Source organism: Centroberyx gerrardi, chromosome 9 (assembly GCF_048128805.1).
Source record: "Centroberyx gerrardi isolate f3 chromosome 9, fCenGer3.hap1.cur.20231027, whole genome shotgun sequence".
NCBI lineage: Eukaryota > Metazoa > Chordata > Actinopteri > Beryciformes > Berycidae > Centroberyx > Centroberyx gerrardi.
The window spans coordinates 20093340-20116032 of record NC_136005.1 but is presented as its reverse complement, the minus strand read 5'-3'; the positions used below and the strand labels follow the sequence as shown (position 1 = coordinate 20116032).

Genomic DNA, 22693 nt, shown 5'->3' with positions numbered 1-22693 from the left:
GACACTCTGATTCTCAAATTGTGTGCAGTTTGTGACAGCGAACACAGAGTATTTGTGCCTTTGGCAAATTGACATATCATCCAACAAAATAATGTTCACATCAAACAAGTCATTAAATATTATACAGCTACTAATAGCATTATGATGTTACTTTTTCAGTTACATTACAATACTACTATTATTATACTTACATTATAATTTATGTTTTATCAAAAGACTAAATTCAAAGAAAACTTATCACAAATTAGGTCACAGAAAAAGAGAGGTACAGAACACACTTAGGGCGCTCTGAAATAATACTGTCTATAGACTGGAAGCCCTTGCTCTGTGTAAAGGAAAATTATATCTATGAGCGCTGATGGTTGTACAAGCAGCCACATCCCCTAATACAATGAACAGACAAGACCAGGTTCCACCAGAAGAAAGACTTCAGTCAAAACCACTGTTTATGGCCCACAGTTCATGTGCCTCTATGTAATGTACAGTGCATAACTGTTAATAAGATACAATCCAATATTAAATACAGCATCTTCTTCAAGCTGGTATTTTATTTGCTGTACAAAACAGTAAGCAATAGTGTTTCCACTCTGCAGTGTCAAGGAAATAATTATATTTGTGCGGGCTGCCCCAGGACAGGTGAAATGAGGAAAGTGATTTTAAAAGAGAAAAACAAGAAGGGCCCAATGAGGATTTCATCAACTGCAACAACATCTGACAAATAAACAGTGTACTTTCGCCAATGCTGCTGTAGCCCTGAAATGTATTTGTCTCACCTTTTGGCATGGCGCTGTAATGCAACATCCCTGTCTGCTTCCCTTTCACAGCAGCTGCCGCTACGCCTCTCAACCCCCCCTCCTTGTTCCCCCAACCCCCTCAAATCACCTTTTCTTTTCGAATCAAGTTCAACATCTGGAGGAGGATAAGTCCCTGAAACTCCTTTTGTTCTCTGCGTCAGAACAAATTTCGGATGGGCTAAGGCATGACTTAGGGCAGCTGCCTCTGTAGGAGCAATAATTTGTCCTTAATAGGGTGTATTTCAGCAGTGGCCGACTGAGGGAGACTTTTACAGCTGCTTTCTCCATCTACTGTAGAATCAGGATTTCTGCAGCCGTAGTCAATGTCCCCCAACCTACAGCACTGTGTGCATCGAAATCCTACTCCAAACCTGTGGTGCATGCTGGAGACAAGGGTTTGAAACAAGTCCCGGGTAAGACTACACACTCCAGACTACACAAAACAGAGTTCTTGCACATATCATTAAAACATTCTTGTCTGCGGTCGCCTGACAAATAGTAAAAAAAAACGTAAAGTGAAGATTTGACAGCACAAAATGTTCTGATGTTCTTTTACAATATCAAAGTAGGTACCGTGATCCAATGGCGCGTTCACACTCAGTCTAATAAAGGCACCCAGTAGGACCCACAATGGATTATGTCAACTTGAGGCCTAAGCTCAACTGCAAGAGGTACAGATATGTGACAGTATCTGACCAACAGGGACTAATAACTAGGGGAAAAAAACAACAACAACATCAGGATTACATACCCGAGCGGCGATTGTTTGTTTTCGAGTACGCCCTTGTATGTATCACCCCTCAGAACACAGGATGCTTTTACATGCAATGTGACAAGACTTCCTCTATTCTTAACTTCTGCTTCTGTGGCTGCTGGGGTGGAGGAGCGAGAGGGGGGGGGGGGGGGGGGGCAGAGAGGGGGGTGGAGGGGGGGGGGTGCAGGGGGGGGCTTCTGGCAGTGGTCTGACAGAGGGAGCGTCTGACACAGCCTCCCTCTCCTTCTCCACGACTGTGCCTGCAAGACAGCGCGCCGCCATCTGCTGAAGCGCCCCCACCCACCTCCCCAACACCACCACCCCAACCCCCCTCCACCCCCCCACCCGGATGCCGCTATAACCACTGACAACGCAACAAGCTAATTAGGAGATTTACTGTGCTAATTACACATGCACAGAAGTGTTGCTGGAGATTTCTATTTGGGGGTCTGCTCTGCGCGTGATTTCCCCTCGATTAAAGGCAAATGTAGCATGCAAAACTGTGTGATTGTCTTTACACCCCCTGCGTGACGCTGATTTACAATGACACCCGACAGACAGCTGGAATGGCTGAGGGCCACCTGACTTCTGAGGGCTGTAAGAAAGAGACGCGCTCCAAGCCCCTGCAACCAAAGTGAGAAATGAGTTCTGCGGTGCTGAGGGGATGCTAGACTAGAGATAACACCCACAATCCAGAACATTCTGGTGTACTTTCTCTATCAATTAAGAGACAAGCAACAAGATGACTACAAAGGCAACAACAAGCCTATATAACAAATGCCCCCTCCCCCTTCCCCCTCTTCCCCCAACCCGCCCAACAGCTTCCTTTGATACCAAACAGAAGTTTACTGCAGAGCTTTTCAAAAGTTGCATTGAGCCCCAAAGGTGGATCTGAAGGAGGATTAAAAATGGGTCCCCAATTTATTCTTAAGAAATTGATATCAAATGCTATTGGCTATGTTACGTTGACAGCATTTTCCCAGAAGCTTGTAGTATAAGGTACATAAAATACTATGGGTTAGTAGGTCACAAGAAAACTATTCAGAAAATATGGATCTCCAGAGAAAACGATTTCAAACCACTGGTCCACTGACGCATGAAGCACAGGTCTTTACAACTCTAATCTCTGGTTGGCTGCCAACTTGCTGAAGTCAAACTTAACCCTATTGTACAACGTCCAAAATGCAATAACTGCTACAAAACTGGTCTTGTCCTAAAAATGCACATTTTGAGCCTGAAGCTGAAAGGTACGAGTCTAGTTTGAACTAGAACAAAGGTTGAAAGCTGAAAGACTGTCGAATGTCAAAGCAGGAGCTGTGATAATCTTGTAAAAGCACAACAGAACACATTCTAGTGGTGTCAGGAATGAGGTCAGGAGTGTCTTGATCATGCTAGCATTAACTAGGGGTAAGCGCACGATAGTTAGGGCAGTGCAGCACCAGCAGCCGCTGCTTCTGTCTCGCCTTGTTCTGCCACAGCAGCCTTATTACTGGCAAAGGCAGAGTAGAACAGCAGAAAATGTCTGGAAACCCACAGGGTCTCTACATATTAATGAACTTCTCCTCACACGGGAATAGTGGGAGCGTCTCCTTTCTTTTCCTCTCCTTTTTTATGCCCGTTTGTTTAATTAAAAGAGTGTGTTTTAGGGAAATGAGCCGTTGTCGACTGCCTCTAGGGTGGCTCTCACCAGGAGTGGGCTGCTGGCATTTAGCTGGAAAGAGTGGGCTGCATGGTTGACACTGATCAGACCTGAGCTCTGGTGAAACATTACAATATTTCTTCCATTTACATCTCGTAAGTACTTTATATTGGCTTATAGTAACAGTCTGATCATGTTGATATGTAGGATTAAAGATAAAGGACTCATTTTCAACCTGAATCCAGAGCAGACGCCCTATGTGAAAACCTCACAGCTTATTGGAAAGAGAAAGATAGATGTAACTATGTATCATCACTGATTTTTTTTTTTTTAAATGCAACAACAATATGATATTCAGTGGCAGGATAAGTGGTGAGTCAATGACAACAAAACCTGCAAGTTTACACTTTTTGCAACAAAATTAATATGACATCTTTGACATCAAAACATTTTCTTCTCTCGTTTTCTTAAACAGCCATGAACCAACTGCAGAGTGTGTGGAGGGAGACAGACTACGGTCCAAATCTATGAAAACATGGCCTTAGGCAGCTTTCAGATTCATACCGCACAATCCTTCATCATTAATAACACCGAGGTATCAGATAAGCTCATCTTTTCTGTAACAATAACGTGGGTAAACAGGACTTCCTTTGGCAAGAATCATCCCCGATCCTCTGTTAGGCTTCCAATTTCCCAATACTTTATCCTTTCAGAATCCAATTCACTTCAAGGCACGACATAAATTAGACTGAGCTTCAATTTCAACAGATAGTAGACATAGGGCTTTTTCCAGTATATAACACTGACAGGTTTGCAGAGAATAAGACCACACTCGAATCCCTGTTTTAATTGCTTTTTAACAGTGGTAACAAAGGAGTAATTTACAATGAACTAGACCACATACAATACCATTCTCAGCTGGCCTGCCCTAGTTATTCGTGAAAGAAACTTTTAATTCAAAGTGCTGTGTAGATTAATTTTCTGATATGTTAAGCATTGTTCTGCATACTAATTGACACAATTTTTTATTGTGCAAAGCAAGTCTTTTCATGGAGGCATAATTAAGGGGGTTGGTAAGGCTTTTATGGCACACGTTAGAACAGAAATTAGCCAATTACCATTTCTGTTGGAGGGGTGAAATGACCATCACTGCGCCCGGCTCTCATTTATGTGTCCCACTTAATGGTTTTTAAATCCCCCAAATATTTTGTATTCTAACCCCAAAGAAAGAGATGGAGAGCAATTTACTGAGCCATTATATCCATCCTCAAACAAGAATTAAAACACAATAGACACTGAATTTTCTCTCTTCCTGTAGATCTGCAGTAGCAAGTTACTTTCTCTGTTTGTTAACTATTGTGAAGAAAATATAAGGCATATCCTTTTTGCTCTTTCTGCAATTGATACATTGATACTGTTTATCCATTTTATTTCATCTTACTTATCTGAGGTTGCATCCTGGCTCAACATGCCCTCTGCATGTTGTCTGCAATCACACTAACAAGAAACCCAACTTTTTACAATATGAGACCTACTATTTAGTCAAATAAACAGTTATTCAAATAACCACTGCCTGTGATGCTCTATAATATAAAACTGCAAAACTGGTGCTCCTGATGTTTTTGGGTCTCAATCTTTCAGGATGCTCCTTCTGCAGGCTACACGATGTGTGATTGGTGGAATAATCGCGCCCCCTTGTGGTTGAAGTGAATCATTTAAAAAAGGAAAGCCTTATGAGTGAACGAGTAAGCTTGGAGAACTGCTAGAATAGGAAACCTAAAGTCACTCAACAATCACAGCGACCTAAAAAGTCAGATAACATTTCAGTTTGATTTTCATATAGCTTAGGCCACTTGTTTCTAAGTTATACTTACTCAGCAATGCCATGTCCGATGGGCAGTTTTTCTGGCGCAGGCTATCATCTGCAGGTAGAAACGCAACAGAAACAATACATATTTCTAAAGGCAACGTTTACCTCTTTCCCTACAAACACACTATGTCCCTGCAACGTCGTGATTGTGACGTTTCATTACATTTATGACGTTGGAACGACGTTACTGCAACAGTACAGTCACTGTTACGTTACTATTTCTATGTTAGGCTACTATGTTACGTTGCTGCAACGTAATGTAACAACGCAACAGGTACTTAACGTTAGTTTTACAACGTCTGTTCAATGTTGTCTGCATGATGTTTCCTGTACTTTATAACGTTGCTGCAATGTTGCTAAAATGTACCGGGTATTCTAGGTCGTTGTACAAAGTCTGTGCAACTTTGTTGAAATGTCATAATAAAACAGCTAGCCCATATCCTTTACAATATCTGCAACACTGTGGATATGTCAGAATACAATGGAAGTTTTAGGTTGTTTTGCGACGTCTGTGCAACGTTGTCAACATGGTAATCATAAAAAAGTAGTCAGATTTGAGCTAACATTTATTTTAAAAAGAAAGAAAGTCGAGATCTAAACTCATTTTATGTCATCTGGTTTCAGATGTAGCTACAACAGTTTAGCTTTTGAAAAACTCTATATAGGCTAATTAATTGGTGATTGTCTACCTTTTTACTTGTTTGACTTGAAGATCCGTTTGAGGCCGTCAATCGCAGTGTAATAAGTTCATCTGTTGCCAGAGACAGATATAGCCACGTGACCAAAATGATTGTATGTTTACAAAAGTCATCGTTTCTTCTTCTTCTTCTTCTTCTTCTTCTTCTTCTTCTTCTTCTTCTTCTTCTTCTTCTTCTTCTTCTTCTTCGCTGGCACTCAGATTATTTCTCGTGTTCTGATGGCAGAGCTTTGGAAGGCATGTAGCAAGAAAGCCAAATAGCAGATTTATAGGGTTTCTTAGAATTTGGACCTATCCGTCACAACTTATGGTTTCATATAGAAAGATACATTGATCTTCTTTGTAATCTGATGGAGGTCATGCGGCCGATTTTTCTGCTCTGTGACAAATTAGCCCCTGATCCTGAGCATACATCTCTGCAGATACCATCAGAAGACCAAGAAAGATTAAATGCTTCCTTTAATGCAGGGCCATGTGCAGTACAGCTTGCAGTCCAAACCTCACACTTTACAATTTTTGGCTTTGTAAAGTTTCTTTAGAGTTATTTAAATCTGTATTTTAGTGAATGTTGTTTGAAGCATCAATATAAACTGGGACCATTTCCAGTCGATCTGCTAAAGGCTTGTGTTGCATTGTTTTGTGTATTGACAAAATTAGGCAGAAATTGTTCATGTTTGTTAGCAAAGCTAGTGCAAGTCAACATTTACCATTTATCTGAAAAGACAGGCCTATTTAAGTCCGTCTATTAGCCTAAGTTTGGAAGCTATCTGGAAAGTGTTGTATGTGACTTTGCCGAGATATTGATATTTCTTAGTTGTAGCCCATACCAGTTTAGGATGTTCAGTACACAATTATGTCATAATTTCTGATGATTATTATTATAATACTGCAGTTGTAAAACCTTTTTCTGATGGGTGGGTGGACAACCTGAGAAAATCAGATGGGGATCCTCAAAACAACTTCTGCTCAGGAGTTTCAGAAAGCTGTGTGCTGTCCTGAATGTTGCAAGTGTGGCAGAACTGTAATTGATTTCACATTGAAGTCCATAGGATAGATACATTCTGCTGGGCCTGGGCACAGGAACACAGGAACTCACCCTAATTAATTGGTTTGAGAGAGTGCATATTTTTATAGAATTTGAATAAAAAGTAATGACAGTGACAACAAATAAGAGTTGTAGGAAAATGGTTAGCACCATGGAGGTGATGTCAGCATTCAGACATTCACTGAGAAATGAAGTAGTTGTGTTGGCTCTTTTAGAAGTTCAAAAATAACATTTGTTTAAATTTGAACTGCCACCTTCAGATATTTCACACTTCATGAGGCAGATCAAAAGGAATTACAAACCCACTGTTGAACAGGACCATACAAATACAAGTTACAGTTAAAGTGAACATAAGACTGAATTTATTATGTAGGCTACTCTAGTTGTCTCACCTGTCTTTGTGGATTGAGGTGGGCAGATCCTCCTCTTGTCACATTCTACAGGATCAGCAGATCCAGTCCTCCATAGACTGTGGTTTTAAATCCTCAGAAAGGCAGGCCAGGCAGACCAGGCCCACAACTGTAATTTGCTTCTCTGCTGCGTTTTAGCCACTAGATGTCAGAGTCTGACCACAAATTTTATGCACTTTGCTCTTGTTGACAATCCTTTAAAGAAAAAATAGTCTGTTATTTTCTTGTCTAAGAAGAATGAAATGTTCTTTCTGGGAAATTCTGTCATTTAGCATGTGTCTTTGATTTCTTAGCATATTGTGTACAATATGTTGGGCTGTGTTGCAATGCAATACTGTAGGCTACTTAATTTAGTTACAACATAGGAACGGAAAGTTCAGTCCACAGTATCCAAAAATAAATCAGCATGCAGAGTATCTCCAAGGTACAAAACATGGTCTGTTCAACAAATATACAGTTCCTTCCAGAGTGGCTTCAGAACCATTCTCCGTTGCTGGAGCAACTGCATCACATTTTGTATAAAAATAGGATTTTAACTGATATAGCAAAAACTGTGCCTCACACAGCTCGTATTTGGCTTTGTAGCTATACCCAGGGGACAGTTTCAACAGAGAAGGGCAAGAGTCTACAGAGCTGATTGATGGTGTTAGCCTCTAGGCTGACTCGCCTCTCTATGAGTTTAGCCAGATATGTCTGCATGATCCTTGAGGCCACTGTTTGTCTCTGGGAGTGGAGGAAGTAGAGAGTCATGGACCGTCAGAGAGAGTCAGAGAGGAAAAGCTCCAGCTCCTGCCAAAGGGCCAGCAGCTGCAGCTCTGCTTTGAGGCCCCTGATCAACAAGAACGCATGGACAGGGCCACTAGCCGAGCTGTCACCACACTGTAACTGTCCTGACCTGCTGTGGAGGTAGTGGGAGGGGTGTGGGGGGCAGTGAGGGTAGTTAGAAGGAAACAGACATGGTTCTCCATACAGGTGTGTGGAACCTCGACCTCTTTCACCCGCTCCTCCTCTTGTTCTGGAGGTTGGATTTTTGAGGTAAACTGGGTTAATCCAGGTTGTTTGCTGCATTCTTTGGTTTTTAATCCAGCCATGTCAGTCCCTGGTTCAGGTTTGGCCTTCTCTGGCCTTCCTTTTGACTATACACCACATTAGTGCACCATTACATGTCTGTTCAGTCTGTTTTGTCCCCAAGTGGAAGCCACTGTAAAGGGTCTAGTTGGCCCTCGGCTTCACAAAGATTGCACTATGGGGAGTTTTCCACATAAGTCTCTTGGTTTCTTTGGAGCAGTAGGTCTTGGTGGCACTACCAGGGGGCTCAATCCTCTTCTCTTGGCCTAAATCTGTCGCTCTGGATGTGAGCTTACCCAGTTCAGCAGAGTGTGATGCAATGGCATTATACTGCCTGACGATGTGGCTCCACTCTTCAAGACCTGAAAGAGGCTTTACAGCATCAGAGGAACTGAGGCAGCCGGTGGGACTGCAGCTTCTGCTAGCTTTGGTGTTTCCACTTGCACATATTATCCATAAACATAACATTAATTTTCACTGTTATGCCGATGACATGCAGTTATATCTGCCCATAAAACCTACTGACACAATCATCTAGCCACTCTCATAAACAGCCTTGTAGGTGTGGGATGATTTTACAACCAAATCAGAAGTACTATGTCTACCAATGTAAAGTCATTGGCAAGATACTTAGGTGTAATTTTTTATGCTAATTTGAGCTTTGACAAACACATTAAGCATTTCATCCTTTATCAATGCCTTAATCTCTTCTCCCTTAGACTACTACAACTTTCTGTAGTTCTATATTTCTGAGTCAAAAGTCACTCTCGTCTCCAATTTGTACAAAATGCTGCAGGCAGCAGTTTCAGAATTGATTTTACTGATTACTTTTACTTTGAAGGCACAGATTGGTCTGCCACCAAACTATATCACAAACCTCTTAACCCCATATGACTCTGATCATAGCCTGAAGTCCTCAGGCAGGTTAGATCCCTATAGGCTGTTCCCAAATGTAGATTAAAAACTAGAGGTGATCAGGTATTTGCCACCAGAGCTTCAAGACTTTGGAACAAACTTCCTAAGGAGCTTAGGCTGGTTAAATCTGGATTAATCTTTTAAACTATTTTTTATAGACTCACTTTTATGTAAAGATCTTTTATTCATTCTTCTGACCCCCCTCTTATGGTTTACTTTTGTGTTTCTTGTCTTGCTTTCATATTTCTTACCTTGCTTTCACTGCTTTTGCTATCTTTTTTTATGGGGTTTTTTGTGTTCTTTTGTAAAGCACTTTGTAACTATGTTTTGAAATGTACTACATAAATAAAAGTTATTATTTTTGTTGATGTTGCTGTTGTTTTGATTTGTGATTTCCCAAGATGTTCATATTTGATACTAGTTCTTTTAGGCTGGTCATGCATAGGATGCACTGTATGTTGCCTCATCTAAGACAAGTTTTAGGTGTGTGTGTATATGAAAGAAGTAAATGAGACCTAGAGATGCAAATATATGAAATATATGGCGTATGGGAAAAAATTAGAAGATAAATATGTCAAGATATACTGTACATATGCAATATATAACATGAGAAAAATGTGGGAATACCTCATTTTAATAATATGAACAATTATTTGAATTTACAGCATGCACATTATATTTACATTGCCAGGAAGAGAAGACCGTACTATGCAGATATGCATTGTAAAAACTATTGACCTTATCAGTATATTCAATTTACACATAACTTATTTATTTACTTATTTATCCATTTTTTTTATTTACATTTTTTTCTATTTTTCAGCAGTGCAACCAGTCCCCTACTGTTGTCCACTGAGCAGCTCCACTCAACAGTTGGGATTTAAATGGTCTACTCAGTGTTGAGGAAGGGAGGACCAACACTCGTTCAGTTCCCCCAAACTGATTTCCCATGCCAGTCCAGAGTTGTGAACTTGTGGCCATCTGGACACAAGCTCACTTTTTTAACCTTTAGGCCGCTGCTACTTCCCACAGCTTTAACAACCTGTAACTGACACATGCATGCTGGTAAAAGGTAAGTTGCTGGACTGGACAGAGAGTATAGGTATTTCTGAAGCATCCTGTGCCATCTGTTCTTCAAGTCTCATAGTCCTACAGTGCAGACGCTTTACAATGTAGGCCGTCTTCTGTGTTTGTTGTTTTCATTGACAGTGAAAAGTCCCATCAGCTTGATATCACATAACTATTGCAGTATAGTATAGTATAGTATAGTATAGTATAGTATAGTATAGTATAGTAGTAGGCTGCAGTATAGTATAGTATAGTATAGTATTTTATCGTATTGTATTGTATTGTAGGCTGTGGTATAGTATAGTATAGTATAGTATAGTAATAGTACCATATTGTATTGCATTGTATTGTATTGTATTGTATTGTATTGTAGGCTGTGGCATAGTATGGCATAGTAGGCTATAGTATAGTATAGTACAGTACAGTATAGTATAGTTATAGTACCATATTGTATTGCATTGTATTGTGTTGTGTTGTATTGTAGGCTGTGGCATAGTATAGTATAGTATAGCATAGCATAGCATAGCATAGCATAGTAATAGTATCATATTGTATTGCATTGTATTGCACTGTATTGTACTGTATTGTATTGTATTGTATTGTATTGTATTTGTTAAAACTTGCACAGAGGTTAATCTCTTCAGAAGAATCACTGAGATTGTTATTGGATATTTCACCACAGAACAAATTGCAGCCTACTTTTTGTCTCGTTTAGTGTCACTAGAGGGCATCCTACTTACTTTTCACTGTCAGTCAAAATTGGTCTTTGTCTGTCTTTGTGTGTCAGAATAAAAGTCCTTTTTCAGTTACTTTTTGCTTTTTGAGCGTGTTTCTACACGCTTTAGTTGTGTTTATGAGAAGTTGGTGGGAAACAAAAAGGCTCCTGGTAGTTTTCCTCCCCTTTGCAACACGCTGCATCTTCTCATTACAGAAGGAGGATCACGTTTTCCTTTGGCCAATCACATGCAGGGGAAATGTGCAGCAGTGCTATAAATCCAACGTGGACGCAGTGAGGAGGCAGGAATGAACAACAATCTCGAGCATCAAACGGACGCGACATCCAGAGACTGTGTTAGTCTTTTGATTTTATTCTTCAGTTAACATAAGGTAATTATGTTAGTATTATTTTTAACCATTCGAAAAGAAAGAGATCTCTGCTGCTGCTGGATTTCTTTCTGCTAGGCGATTACAGCCTGTTTTGTTTATTTTGTTGGTGTGCTACTGAAACTTTCCTTTGTTTTCACCTTGTTTATTTCAGTGTTTAGGTATTCCTCTTCTTCCAATGCAAACCTGTTGTGTTGTTGATGTCTTGTGTGTGATATTTCTACAAAATGCCTGAAACAGAGGCATCCTGTAGAAAAAAGCACATGATGTACACTATAGGTTGTTAAAATGTTCTCGCCTTCTGTGAGCTCTTACAAAAAGACTAAATCAGAAATTTCGATGATTAATCTACTGACGGCTTTATCGTCTAATGGTTGTACTGCCACAGCCCGTAATGTAGTTTTTTAAGCTTGTGCATTTTCCTCGTCATTTACATCCCTTCTAATCACTTTTGTGTCCACCTTGTTATTGTTTCTTGACATCATCTCTGTTTGGCCATATGAACTTATTCGTGCATCTTGTTTTGACAGAATAGTGACACCCCCCATTCCCCCCAGATGTGTGGCTCTATTCTTTTTCTTAAATAACGGAAAATAATGAAGCTTATCATTTCCTTTGTTTACTTTACAGGTTTTTGGGTCAAAATGGCCACCTCAGCAAGTGCACAGCTGAGCAAAGCTGTGAAGCAGCAGTACATGGATCTCCCCCAAGGAGATAAGGTCCAAGCCATGTACATTTGGATAGATGGATCTGGAGAAGGACTGCGCTGCAAGACCAGAACTTTGGATTCTGAGCCCAAGACCATTGAGGGTAAGATCTGACTAAATCTGATCAATGCAGGGTTTGCTTATCATGTACAGTAACTGTGATGTTGTTGATATTTTTAGTGAGCAATTGTTTTCTAGATCAATGATTTCTAATATAGATATTTGATTTCAATTAAGTCTACAGTTGTTCAGTTGTTGTTTTGTTCATTTCTTTGTGGCAGAACCAGTTGCGCTGCTAACATTGTGACAACTAATCCCATATCATGTGTCAACCAACCCTGCCAAGGGGTTGATTGTCACAAGGGGACACACTGTATTCAACCAGTTATAATTTCATTTTGGAATAAGTGATGGAAAATAATAGACCAGTTTCTACCTGGGGAATCTCATCTTTCATTATCAGTTTTCAAAGAATCTTGTAATAGTCATTGTGGCTGAGAGAGTAAACATTGTGACAACTATACCCAATCTCCTCTACACCATGTTTTTCTATTTCAGATCTTCCTGAGTGGAACTTTGACGGCTCCAGCACCTACCAGTCAGAGGGCTCAAACAGTGACATGTTCCTGATACCTGCAGCCATGTTCAGGGACCCGTTCAGGAAAGACCCCAACAAGCTGGTTCTCTGTGAAGTGCTCAAGTACAACCGCAAGCCTGCGGGTAAGCCTTTACTAATGAACGGGAACATTGTTGTGGATAAGCGATCTTGCCTTTTTAGCTTACCTACATTACTGTTCCAACAGAGACCAATCTCCGCCAGACCTGTAAGCAGATCATGAACATGGTGGACAATAACCACCCTTGGTTCGGTATGGAACAGGAGTATACCATCCTCGGAACAGATGGGCATCCCTTTGGCTGGCCCTCCAATGGCTTCCCAGGTCCTCAAGGTGAGTTTCACAGTTGTAGCTCTGGAAGGAAATATAATGCATAACAAATCCTAAAGGCTGTCCTAACATTTTGTGTCATTCTGCCTGAATAGGGCCTTATTACTGTGGAGTGGGAGCAGATAAGGCGTACGGACGGGACATAGTGGAGGCCCACTACCGAGCCTGTCTGTATGCTGGGGTTCAGATCTGTGGAACCAATGCTGAAGTCATGCCAGCTCAGGTATTGTACTTTTGTCTTAAAGTGGTAATCAGCAACTTTTTCATAAATGTCAGTTTTGCTACTCTCTATCACCAATTGATACCAATAGTGATTCAACCTATAGCCAGTTCATGAAAGCTTCTACATTTGCTGTTCTAAACAGAAATATAAGAACCCACCGTATCAATTGAGTGTCTATTATTACAGTATGTTGGGTCAGTACCTATATTGAGTGCAAAACTCCAAAGCAATGACCACTTATCACCAAAGCTGTCACCAAAATTAAGAAAAACAAGAATCGTGTGGATTGTAGCTTTAAGTAAATGATGTACTAATAGTTTGGATCTGAAAACTGAACTTTTCTGCCTCCTTCCAGCATCTCATCTGCATGCTTCTCTGTTGCCTTTCAGTGGGAGTTCCAGGTTGGGCCTTGTGAAGGCATCAACATGGGTGACCATTTGTGGGTTGCTCGCTTCATCCTTCACAGAGTGTGTGAAGATTTTGGTGTAGTGGCATCGTTTGACCCCAAACCTATCCCAGGGAACTGGAATGGTGCTGGCTGCCACACCAACTTCAGCACAAAGGAGATGCGCGACGATGGTGGATTGAAGTAAGGATGTGTTCTTACTTGCAATTTATTACATTGGTATGATTTTTGAAATTGGGTTTTTAAGTGTTTGCATAACCCCGTCTTGTGTCCCCACAGAACCATTGAGGAGTCGATCGAAAGGCTGGGGAAGAGGCACAGCTACCACATCCGGGCCTATGATCCCAAAGGGGGGCTTGACAATGCCAGGCGTCTGACCGGTCATCATGAAACATCAAACATCCATGAGTTCTCAGCTGGTGTGGCCAATCGCGGAGCCAGCATCCGCATCCCTCGCTCAGTGGGCCAGGACAAGAAGGGTTACTTCGAGGACCGCCGCCCGTCTGCCAACTGTGACCCTTACGTTGTCACAGAGGCCCTGATACGCACGTGTTTACTTAAAGAAGAGGGCGATGAACCCACAGATTACAGCAAATGAATGCTCTAAGACTGATTCCCACCTCTCAGAAGCTCACACCATAAGAAGGCATACTGTATGTGTCTTACAAGTACTGTATTGTTTAGGCTTGTCCATTGCAAGATGTTATGGATTGATCTTTACCTTGTTGAAATTTTTGCTTGACGAATGAGATGATGCTTGGGGTAGTCTTGCATTCTTTGTGCATTCAGTTTTATACCGTACTTTCTTACCTCTGACATGAACACTGCCTTTTTGTCAAGAACAACAAATTTTGTCATGGTGGTAAAGTTTCATAGTGGAATTATTATACTGTTTATGTAGTTAATTCTATAGATTTGCATCTACGTAATGTGTTTAACTTGTACTAACTGCCAATAGTCCAACAGGATTTTCCTGTTGAGGTTGTAACTCTGACCCAAAGGTTCCCAAAGGCGTTTGAATGTTTGTTTTGAATGTTTGTTTTGAATGTTGATTTTTATTACTCATGTGGCCTTTGTCACAATGGTGGTTTTATCATGTTGTGGATAAGTGGGCCCATATTATATAAGCCAATCTAATGGGTTTTTTTTTTTTATAATGCATGTGGTAATGAATGTTTTCAGTCACTTGCAAAAAATCTTTAATAAACATCTAACATTTTTACAACTGACTTTCATGTTAAGTAAAATGCCATACCTATCCTATGTTTCCTGACTAGATGACTTGTCTTTTATAAGAAACCTCTGAGTATGTCATGTCTAAACTATTAGCTAATATAAATCTCTGAAACGTGACCAGCATTAAGGGAAAATGCACTGTAATGTTTAACAAATGGTGGTTAATTAAGTCTGGGTACATCGTTATCCTCTTCATTCAAACAGCTGACCAGACCAAGTGACTACCATCTGTAGAAAATTACAACACATGATCAAACTTTTGAAAGGTTTTTACAACTTGATCAACCAGTATTCTAATTCAGTGATTCTCAACCTTTTCCATATCAAGGACCCCTAATTTAGTCCACATTATAGAGCCACAGACCCCCATTTGATGAGATTTTGTCTCTTGGACCCAAATCTGAGAATATTTGTATTGTTATGATTTTGTCCAGAGTTTGACTTCCATGACTATCTGTATTGTAGGTAGAGAGATAACAGTGAAGCTACGATCAAAACAGTCATTCTTCTACATTCTCTAATTGTGTTAACTTCTTGTAAATGAAATAATGGTGAAGTTTAACAATTCATCAATTTGCTGGGGACCCCCTGGAACCCCCTCAAGGACCCCTGGTGGTCCCTGGACCCCACGTTGAGAACCACTGTTCTAAAAGACAGTTATAACAACGAGCACGTGAGTACACCGTCTATGCTGACGACGCAGGGTTTTGTTTTTCTACGGCACGTGTAAATCCCAAAATAGTATGACTAACTGTCTTTCTGGTATGTTGTTTTGAAAAGAAGCGACGATGCCCTTTGCACCAGTTCTGAAAGTAGGCCAGTTAAGAAAATGGAGGAGAGGTTGCTCCTCCCTGAGGCTGTTAAAAACCTGAGAACCTATAAATGGTATTTCACTTTCAAGCAACTTGAGTTGTCTGGCACATTGAAGCATGTTGGACAGACAGAAGCTTTGGTGATTTCAATGGGTCAGTATACAACTGGCCATGCGAATATATCAGCAGAGATTTCTTCATGAATATACAAGCATTTTCACTTGGAAACACATAATACATTGCACACAGATTAAATATAATGAACTTTTGAAAGGAGTTTCTTGCCAGTGTCAGGGAATCAGACACTCACTGACTATTTAACTCCAAACTCTAACTTACAATCTTAAAGGGATTGTGGAAAAAGGTTTCTTTGCACCATAATTTCATGACATGTGACATGCTAACATTGATAACCTGCCAGTTTTAGATAATAACAAATCACTGCCATTGGATAAAAGCTTTGTTTCTTCAATAAGTCAACCTTTAAAGCATTTAGAATTCAGAGAAATTTGCACATCAATGACCATTTTATTTTAGTCCAAAGGTCATGAACCGAGAGGCTGTCCTGCTACTGCAGGGTCGCATGTTCAACACCGACAACAGTTGTGTTGTATCTTATCAAAGTGTCCTTGAGTGAGACATTGAACCCCTACTTGCTCAGTCACTGTAAGCAGCAAAACCTACATATATTTTTCCCACAATGTGAATAAAATAGCAACCAAAATTCAAAATGTCAAGGTATCTATTTAAATCCCACCCACCATATCAGCAATTTCCATTTATTTCCCTGCCTTTAAAGGAGCCTTCGAACTCCTCCTGCTAGTCTGTCACTGCCCTGGCACTGACCCAAAACTCATGTCCCCTGACACGCACACACACACACACACACATATACACACACACACACACACACACACACACAAATACATAGCAATAATATAATACTTCCACAATACACACCCACGCATGCATGCACACGCACACACTCACAAAGACATATACACAAACATGCACACACACATACACACACACAAGTTGTGGCCTCATGTTCATGTTGGCCTCATGTTCCATGTACCATTCAAATTGTGTTTTTACTCTCTTGTTTTTTATCTATATGATGGGACAAAGATGTGCTTAGCAGTAATTCATTTGATGGTCACTTTTATCATTATAGTACCGGAAGGGCATACATTTTTAGACTGGGTGGCCCCAGTGGAAATCAAACCCTGGCAGTGTTAGTGCCATGCTCTACCCATTGAGATATACAGACATAGAATTTGAATTGATAGACTGATCATTCCCATTCAAATATTCACTCTTGAATGGTCATTTGGCTGGAACACTTAGAATGGCTGCCATAGAAAGTTTGATAATGTTGTCATGGAAATCAGTGTTGATTTGGTTCACAAGACTCACAAATGTGTGACTCACAACATGTGTTACCATGGCAACGGCATCATTTGGATGAACATTCTAGCAGCTGTTGTGATGAACATTCTAACTCTCTTAGTCTCATGTTCTGTCCACACATGGAACTATATGTTCATTTACATGACAACATATCAAGATTCTATGGAAGCCATGTCAGGGGTACTAAGGGAAATGATCATGATGCAGTAGGAAGTGTCAAGGTCAAGGTAAACTTTATTATCCCACAAGGGGAAATTCATGTGGTCATACACGTCTCGTGTCTTCCCTATCCATTCAAGTTCTATGTATAATCTATTCCATGAGAAAGAACTGACAGCATTCCTACTCAGCATGTACAACCTTGGTCTAAAACAGGCTGCACCTATTCGGAGGTTCATAAGGGTCAAGACCTGGGGCATGAGAGGGAGGGTAAAGATCAAGCTCAGTTATCCACTCACGTCCCGCTCACTTCATTCAGTGACTGTTTGTGCGTGCATGTGTGTGTGTGTGTGTGTGTGTGTGAATACAAATGCATATGAATGCCAAGCCACTGAAGTGAATGACATCCGAGTGTGTGTAGTAGTGAATAGTTGTATTGATGTGTGATATAATTATCAGAAGGCAATTTGAATAATTCAATGATCTTTGAATAAATAGTGTTCCTTTTGCATTAGCAGTAGCCCCCCTTCCCTTATCCCACGCCCCACCCCCACCCCTAAATGACATGCCCCCGTCCTGTACACAGAAGGGGGCGAAAGTGTGAGAGCGCACAACTTCCACAACAGAAGGGTATGACGATTAGAATCATTTCAGAAAGATCAAATGGGCAAAGTGGGAGTCTAATGAAGAAAAACATTCCAGATAAAGCCTCGTTTCCATGGCAGCCCCAGTCTAAGACAATTTTAGACAATCTGTGTGCTGTGTGGAAGTGAAGGAGGGGTGGGGCACCATACCAGGCTATTATATAACAACAACCAGGTCAAGAATATGCATAGTGCATACAACAACGAAAAAAGGTCTGAATTTACAAACTACTGCTTTGGTTACCTTAGAAAATGTCAAAAAAGGTCATACGTAAACACAGTAGCACCAACAAGCTGCCTATCACATATCAAGACAAGTTACATAATCTCACCTTGCCCTTTCCAGTTTACAACGCAGACTATTCATTGTAAAGACTGTAAAATAGCACGGCGAGTGAACTGCAATTCAATCAGGGAGTTACAGGAGCAGGAGGGCCCAGACTTAATCACATACTGAAAGTCAGAACACCAAATGAAGCACCATCCTTGGGTGACTTGTGTCTAATCTCATCACATGAATGCAGCCTCCTCTGTTATGTTGTGGCAGAGCCCATTTAGCCACAACTATCGCCACGTTGTTGACAACAGACTGGCTGTGTTCCTGACACCCCCCCCCCCCACACACACACCCCCGTCTCCCCTGTGGCGGTGTGTTTGGGGACATGTTGTGAAAACCAGCGTAGCACGGCCAGCCTGATGGTCGGAAACTTGAGCAGCTGTGAAAGCAGAGCCGCGCAGTGAGGGAGAGGTTGCAGAACGCTGGATCGTACCAGGAGGGAGATTGCACTCAAGACCCCCCACCCCTTCCTTCACCCCCCCTATTGTGAATAACGTCATCAGCTCTAAAGCACAACTGCATTTTCAACAGTCTTAACTAAACAAATACATGACCGGGTATCAAAGACATAGGACTGTCCTGATTGTTTCACATGACTGACTTTGGCCTTAAATATCACATCTTATCTGTGACTAGTAAAGTAAATCCAGTCAATGAGATGCTTGCTTCTGCAGCTGGATGACAAGATAAATCAAAGTTCACAGTTCAATTTAGTTTACATCTAAATTCGGCAGAAAAAAAAAGTTTGTGATGTTTAGACAAGTAAATTCTTTGTCTGTCTGTTTGTGTGTGTGTGTGTGTGTGTGTGTGTGTGTGTGTCCCTCTTAGAGTAAGTGGGCCGTCATGCTGCACGTGCAGCCCAGCTGACCCGCTGATAAGAAACATGAGAGAGCAGAAGAGCAAGTCACAGCAGTGGGGCAAGCCTAAGTATAAGCTCCATGCACACAAACATACACCGACATGTGGTGGAAGCAAATGCATTAATTATCTCTTCTGTTTTACATTTAAAGTGCATTGATAAACTATATCACATAGATGAAGTTGGAGGATAGAAAACAATAACTGCATCACAAGTGCCATTTACTTTATTAGCAGTACAAGGGTCAGATTTGATTATTTGTGATCTTTGCCCAAAATCAGGTTCTACCGGTCCTCTATGTGCTATGTATGTTTATGACAGATATAACTAAAAATGTAAGTTTCTACATTTTTCTATGACATTTGTGAGAAAACCCACTTTGGTGCAAAGCTGTTTTTCACACCCACAAAAGAGTCGCTCACATGACGGGTTGCATGTTAATGGGAAGTTGTTTAAAGTTAACAAGAAAGACCCAAGAGGTTAACAAAAATAGGTCCCAGTTTATTGACAATATGTTGCTTTCCCTTTCAAAACCTTGCTAATGTCCTTCTAAATATTATGATTTTTCCCCCGGTACAGATGATACTTACCAATAAAAATGAATGCTTGATTGCGAATGATGGATTTGTTTTGCACTTGTGCCATGGAGTGTTGTATTCATATGTCTGTGGTCATATGTGTTTGCTTCATTCCTGTGCAGGATGTGAGCTGCCCTGCACTAAAAGTCACCGGCAACATGAGAAGTTGTAAACGTGTCAAAGCCTCACCTATTTCTTTCCCAAGCGTGGTAAATGGCAGGCAAGACGAGGCTAGGCTGCTCCTCCTCGACAGACTTTTCTCTCATCCTGTTTTTCTGAGCTCTCGGGTGTCAAATTGCTTATACTCAATTGGGACAAAACGTTCTGTTTCTCATGTATTTGTGCTACTTTATGTGTTTTATTGTGCTTATGTGTCTTCAAGTTTTTTTCACAGTTTGTCTAATTGTAATGAGACAACATAAATCAATCACTAATTGCACATACCACAGATACGTTTCAAGCAAAAGAGGTCCAAAACAAGTTTCAAGTGTTTTTGCAGTTGACTTATTTACTTGCACCTTCTTTCTGGACTCTTAAGATTTTGGCTCCTCAGCTCCCCTGTTTTGTTTTCTCCTCCCCCCACCGTCAAATACCATCCTGTAGTTTACAAGCCCCCATTCTAAGACCCTCAGCAACCGTGAAGGCAACACCACCCCCATCCTCCGGCACAAAGATAATGGAATTTTACAAAGGTCAAAGACTGAGGACAGGGTGAGCAAAAACACACACAGCTCTGTCACGGCCCTGTTGCAAGTAAAAAAAACAACATAAAAACACCTCACAGCAGACTGAGACTTCTAAGTGTCTTCAGTTGTTGTGCACCCACCTTTTGAATTTATTGAAAAATATACCTTCATTGTTTATGATGGATATATTTTCATTCACAACAGCAACACTGCCATGAGCGTGTGCATTTTTAGCAAGGATGACCCCAGTAGGAATCGAAGCCTTAACCCTATTAGTGTTAGTGTCATGCTCTGCTCATTGAGCGTCACTGGACCACATAGTATTCTGTGGTGAGAGAAAACTCTAGCCACAGGACACATTTCTGTTTGCCTCAAATCATGAGGTCACCTAAATACAGGATATTGCTGATTTAGCGTTTCCTTGGGTTGTGCAGGCTTTTGTAAGTTTTGGACTGTGTAGTCTAAGGTAGGAGCCTGTCCATGATGGTGTGTCTGAAGGAACATTCAGATTATCCCTCACAATCTGCAAACAAACATTAAGTGAATTAGTTATAATTAATTTCCTTGTAATTTACAGTAAGCCTTCAATATACTGAAGCAGATGTTTTTCAACCAAAAACTCTCTGACATCATATCACCATCAAGCAGTTGTCAAATTTAACTGTGAGTAGCAGAGCAAAATATCAAAGACAAGTAGTGTAGGTTAGGGCAAATTCAAACTTGCCCTTAATTGGCTTATAGAGAAACCCAGTGAAACAGACACAACCATGTTGAAAGCAGAGATAGAGAACATCCATGTAAACTGAGAAACTACAGGTGTGATAATATCTGAGAACAACCAGTCAAACTGCTTTTTTCAAAACATGTGTGAGGACAAAACGTGCAGGCAACTGATTTCCACTGACAGCATGAAAACAGATGTTCTGAGCAGTAAATTGACAGTGTTTTTAGCCTCACAGAAAATCCTATGTAAGGCATTGGGGATTTCACTAAATGCATTACTTATGCACCAAATTGAAAACTGGTACTCTAAAAGTGTATGACAGAGGCTCTATAACCTCTGAGTAATAATAATCTATCTGAATGATGAAAAGAATACAAAAAGGCTTATATACATGCAGGTATGCAACATGTTTAAAGATTAAAGCTCTTCCTTAGGCAGCATTGTGTTCCTCCCTTGCTTACTTATGCGCTTTTGTATGTAGCATTAATAAACTTTCATTTCAAGGAACTTCCAATCTTTGAGCTACCTTGGCAGACTTTTACCCACTGTTTTTTATGTGGATGATGACAAGAATAAGAAAGGGCAGCAAGGTGGCATAGTGAGTAAGGAGTCAGCTGAGAGTCCCTGCTGGTTTAAGCCTCTGCTACAGCATTTGCAGTCTACACTGAATCCCTTCCAGCTCCAGCGTCACTGTTCTGCAGCTGATCCTACACTCTGAACTTCCTGTAGAGGGGTAAGCAAAAAGACAAATCTCTCCCTGGGGATCATGGGAGTATTTATTTGAGCCAACTGCAATGATTTGCACAACGATTCCTTCCACTTTGTTGAGATAGTGCATTAGATTTGTCAGTTCTGCATGACACTGACTGTACCAAGCTTGTTTGGTTTCTCCCAGATGTGATATTGGCCCTGAACGTATCTACACGGCCACCCCAAGTCATAATGGACCTCAGTGCCAGCATTCCTGCATGCTGATAACGTAGTGGTGACACAAACAATTGACAATGCATTTATTCACTTTTCTTTTTACATTGTTTTGGGTATGGCATAATGAAAGAGAAAATGGGCCGAGGCCCTTGCTTAAAGTCTGAGTAGCTGTAGCTACCACAGTATCTGTAGCTATAGTACTAATTAGGTCAAATGATTAAGACAGTCTCTACATTTGAATTCAGTCATTCCTAAAACTCTCTATCTCTGTGTCTGTCTCTCTCTTTGTCTCTTTCTGTCACACACACACAAACACACACACACACACACACACACACACACACACACACACACACACACATCTAGTGGCCACAGTGTGTATAGATTCAAAGTTTGCAGACATGCATTAAAACTATAGCTGTAAATCCTCCCCTATAGAATTTAATTTGTATGATGAAATAAAACAAACTGTAACATGTTTTATTACAATTGTAATATCATGAGAAACAATTGGCAAAATTGCAAACCCAATCATGAAGATAGCATATATGTTATATAGTAATAGAATATAGGAATCATATACAACTCTATAGGAAGCATTATATAACTATTGTGTGTAATTTCTCTACATATCAGTTGAAAGACAGTGTGGGTTGATGTGCTATGGGATGATA

The 22693-nt window shown here is 40.6% G+C and overlaps 1 protein-coding gene across 2 annotated transcripts; it reads left to right on the top strand.

Annotated features, from left to right (window-relative positions):
- The first annotated feature begins 11232 nt into the window (after positions 1–11232).
- glulb (glutamate-ammonia ligase (glutamine synthase) b) lies at positions 11233–14806 on the top strand. 2 transcript variants are annotated; one of them, XM_071904184.2, is made up of 7 exons: positions 11233–11367; positions 11995–12174; positions 12630–12791; positions 12875–13021; positions 13114–13241; positions 13631–13830; positions 13927–14805. In XM_071904184.2, exons 2-7 carry the CDS (start codon positions 12009–12011, stop codon positions 14243–14245), a joined length of 1122 nt encoding a protein of 373 aa, XP_071760285.1. In that variant the 5' UTR covers positions 11233–11367; positions 11995–12008; the 3' UTR covers positions 14246–14805. The 2 variants fall into 2 exon arrangements, with proteins under 2 accessions (XP_071760285.1, XP_078141868.1); XM_078285742.1 differs by lacking the exon at positions 11233–11367 and having other exon boundaries at positions 11999–12174; positions 13927–14806.
- The last annotated feature ends 7887 nt before the right edge of the window (positions 14807–22693 follow it).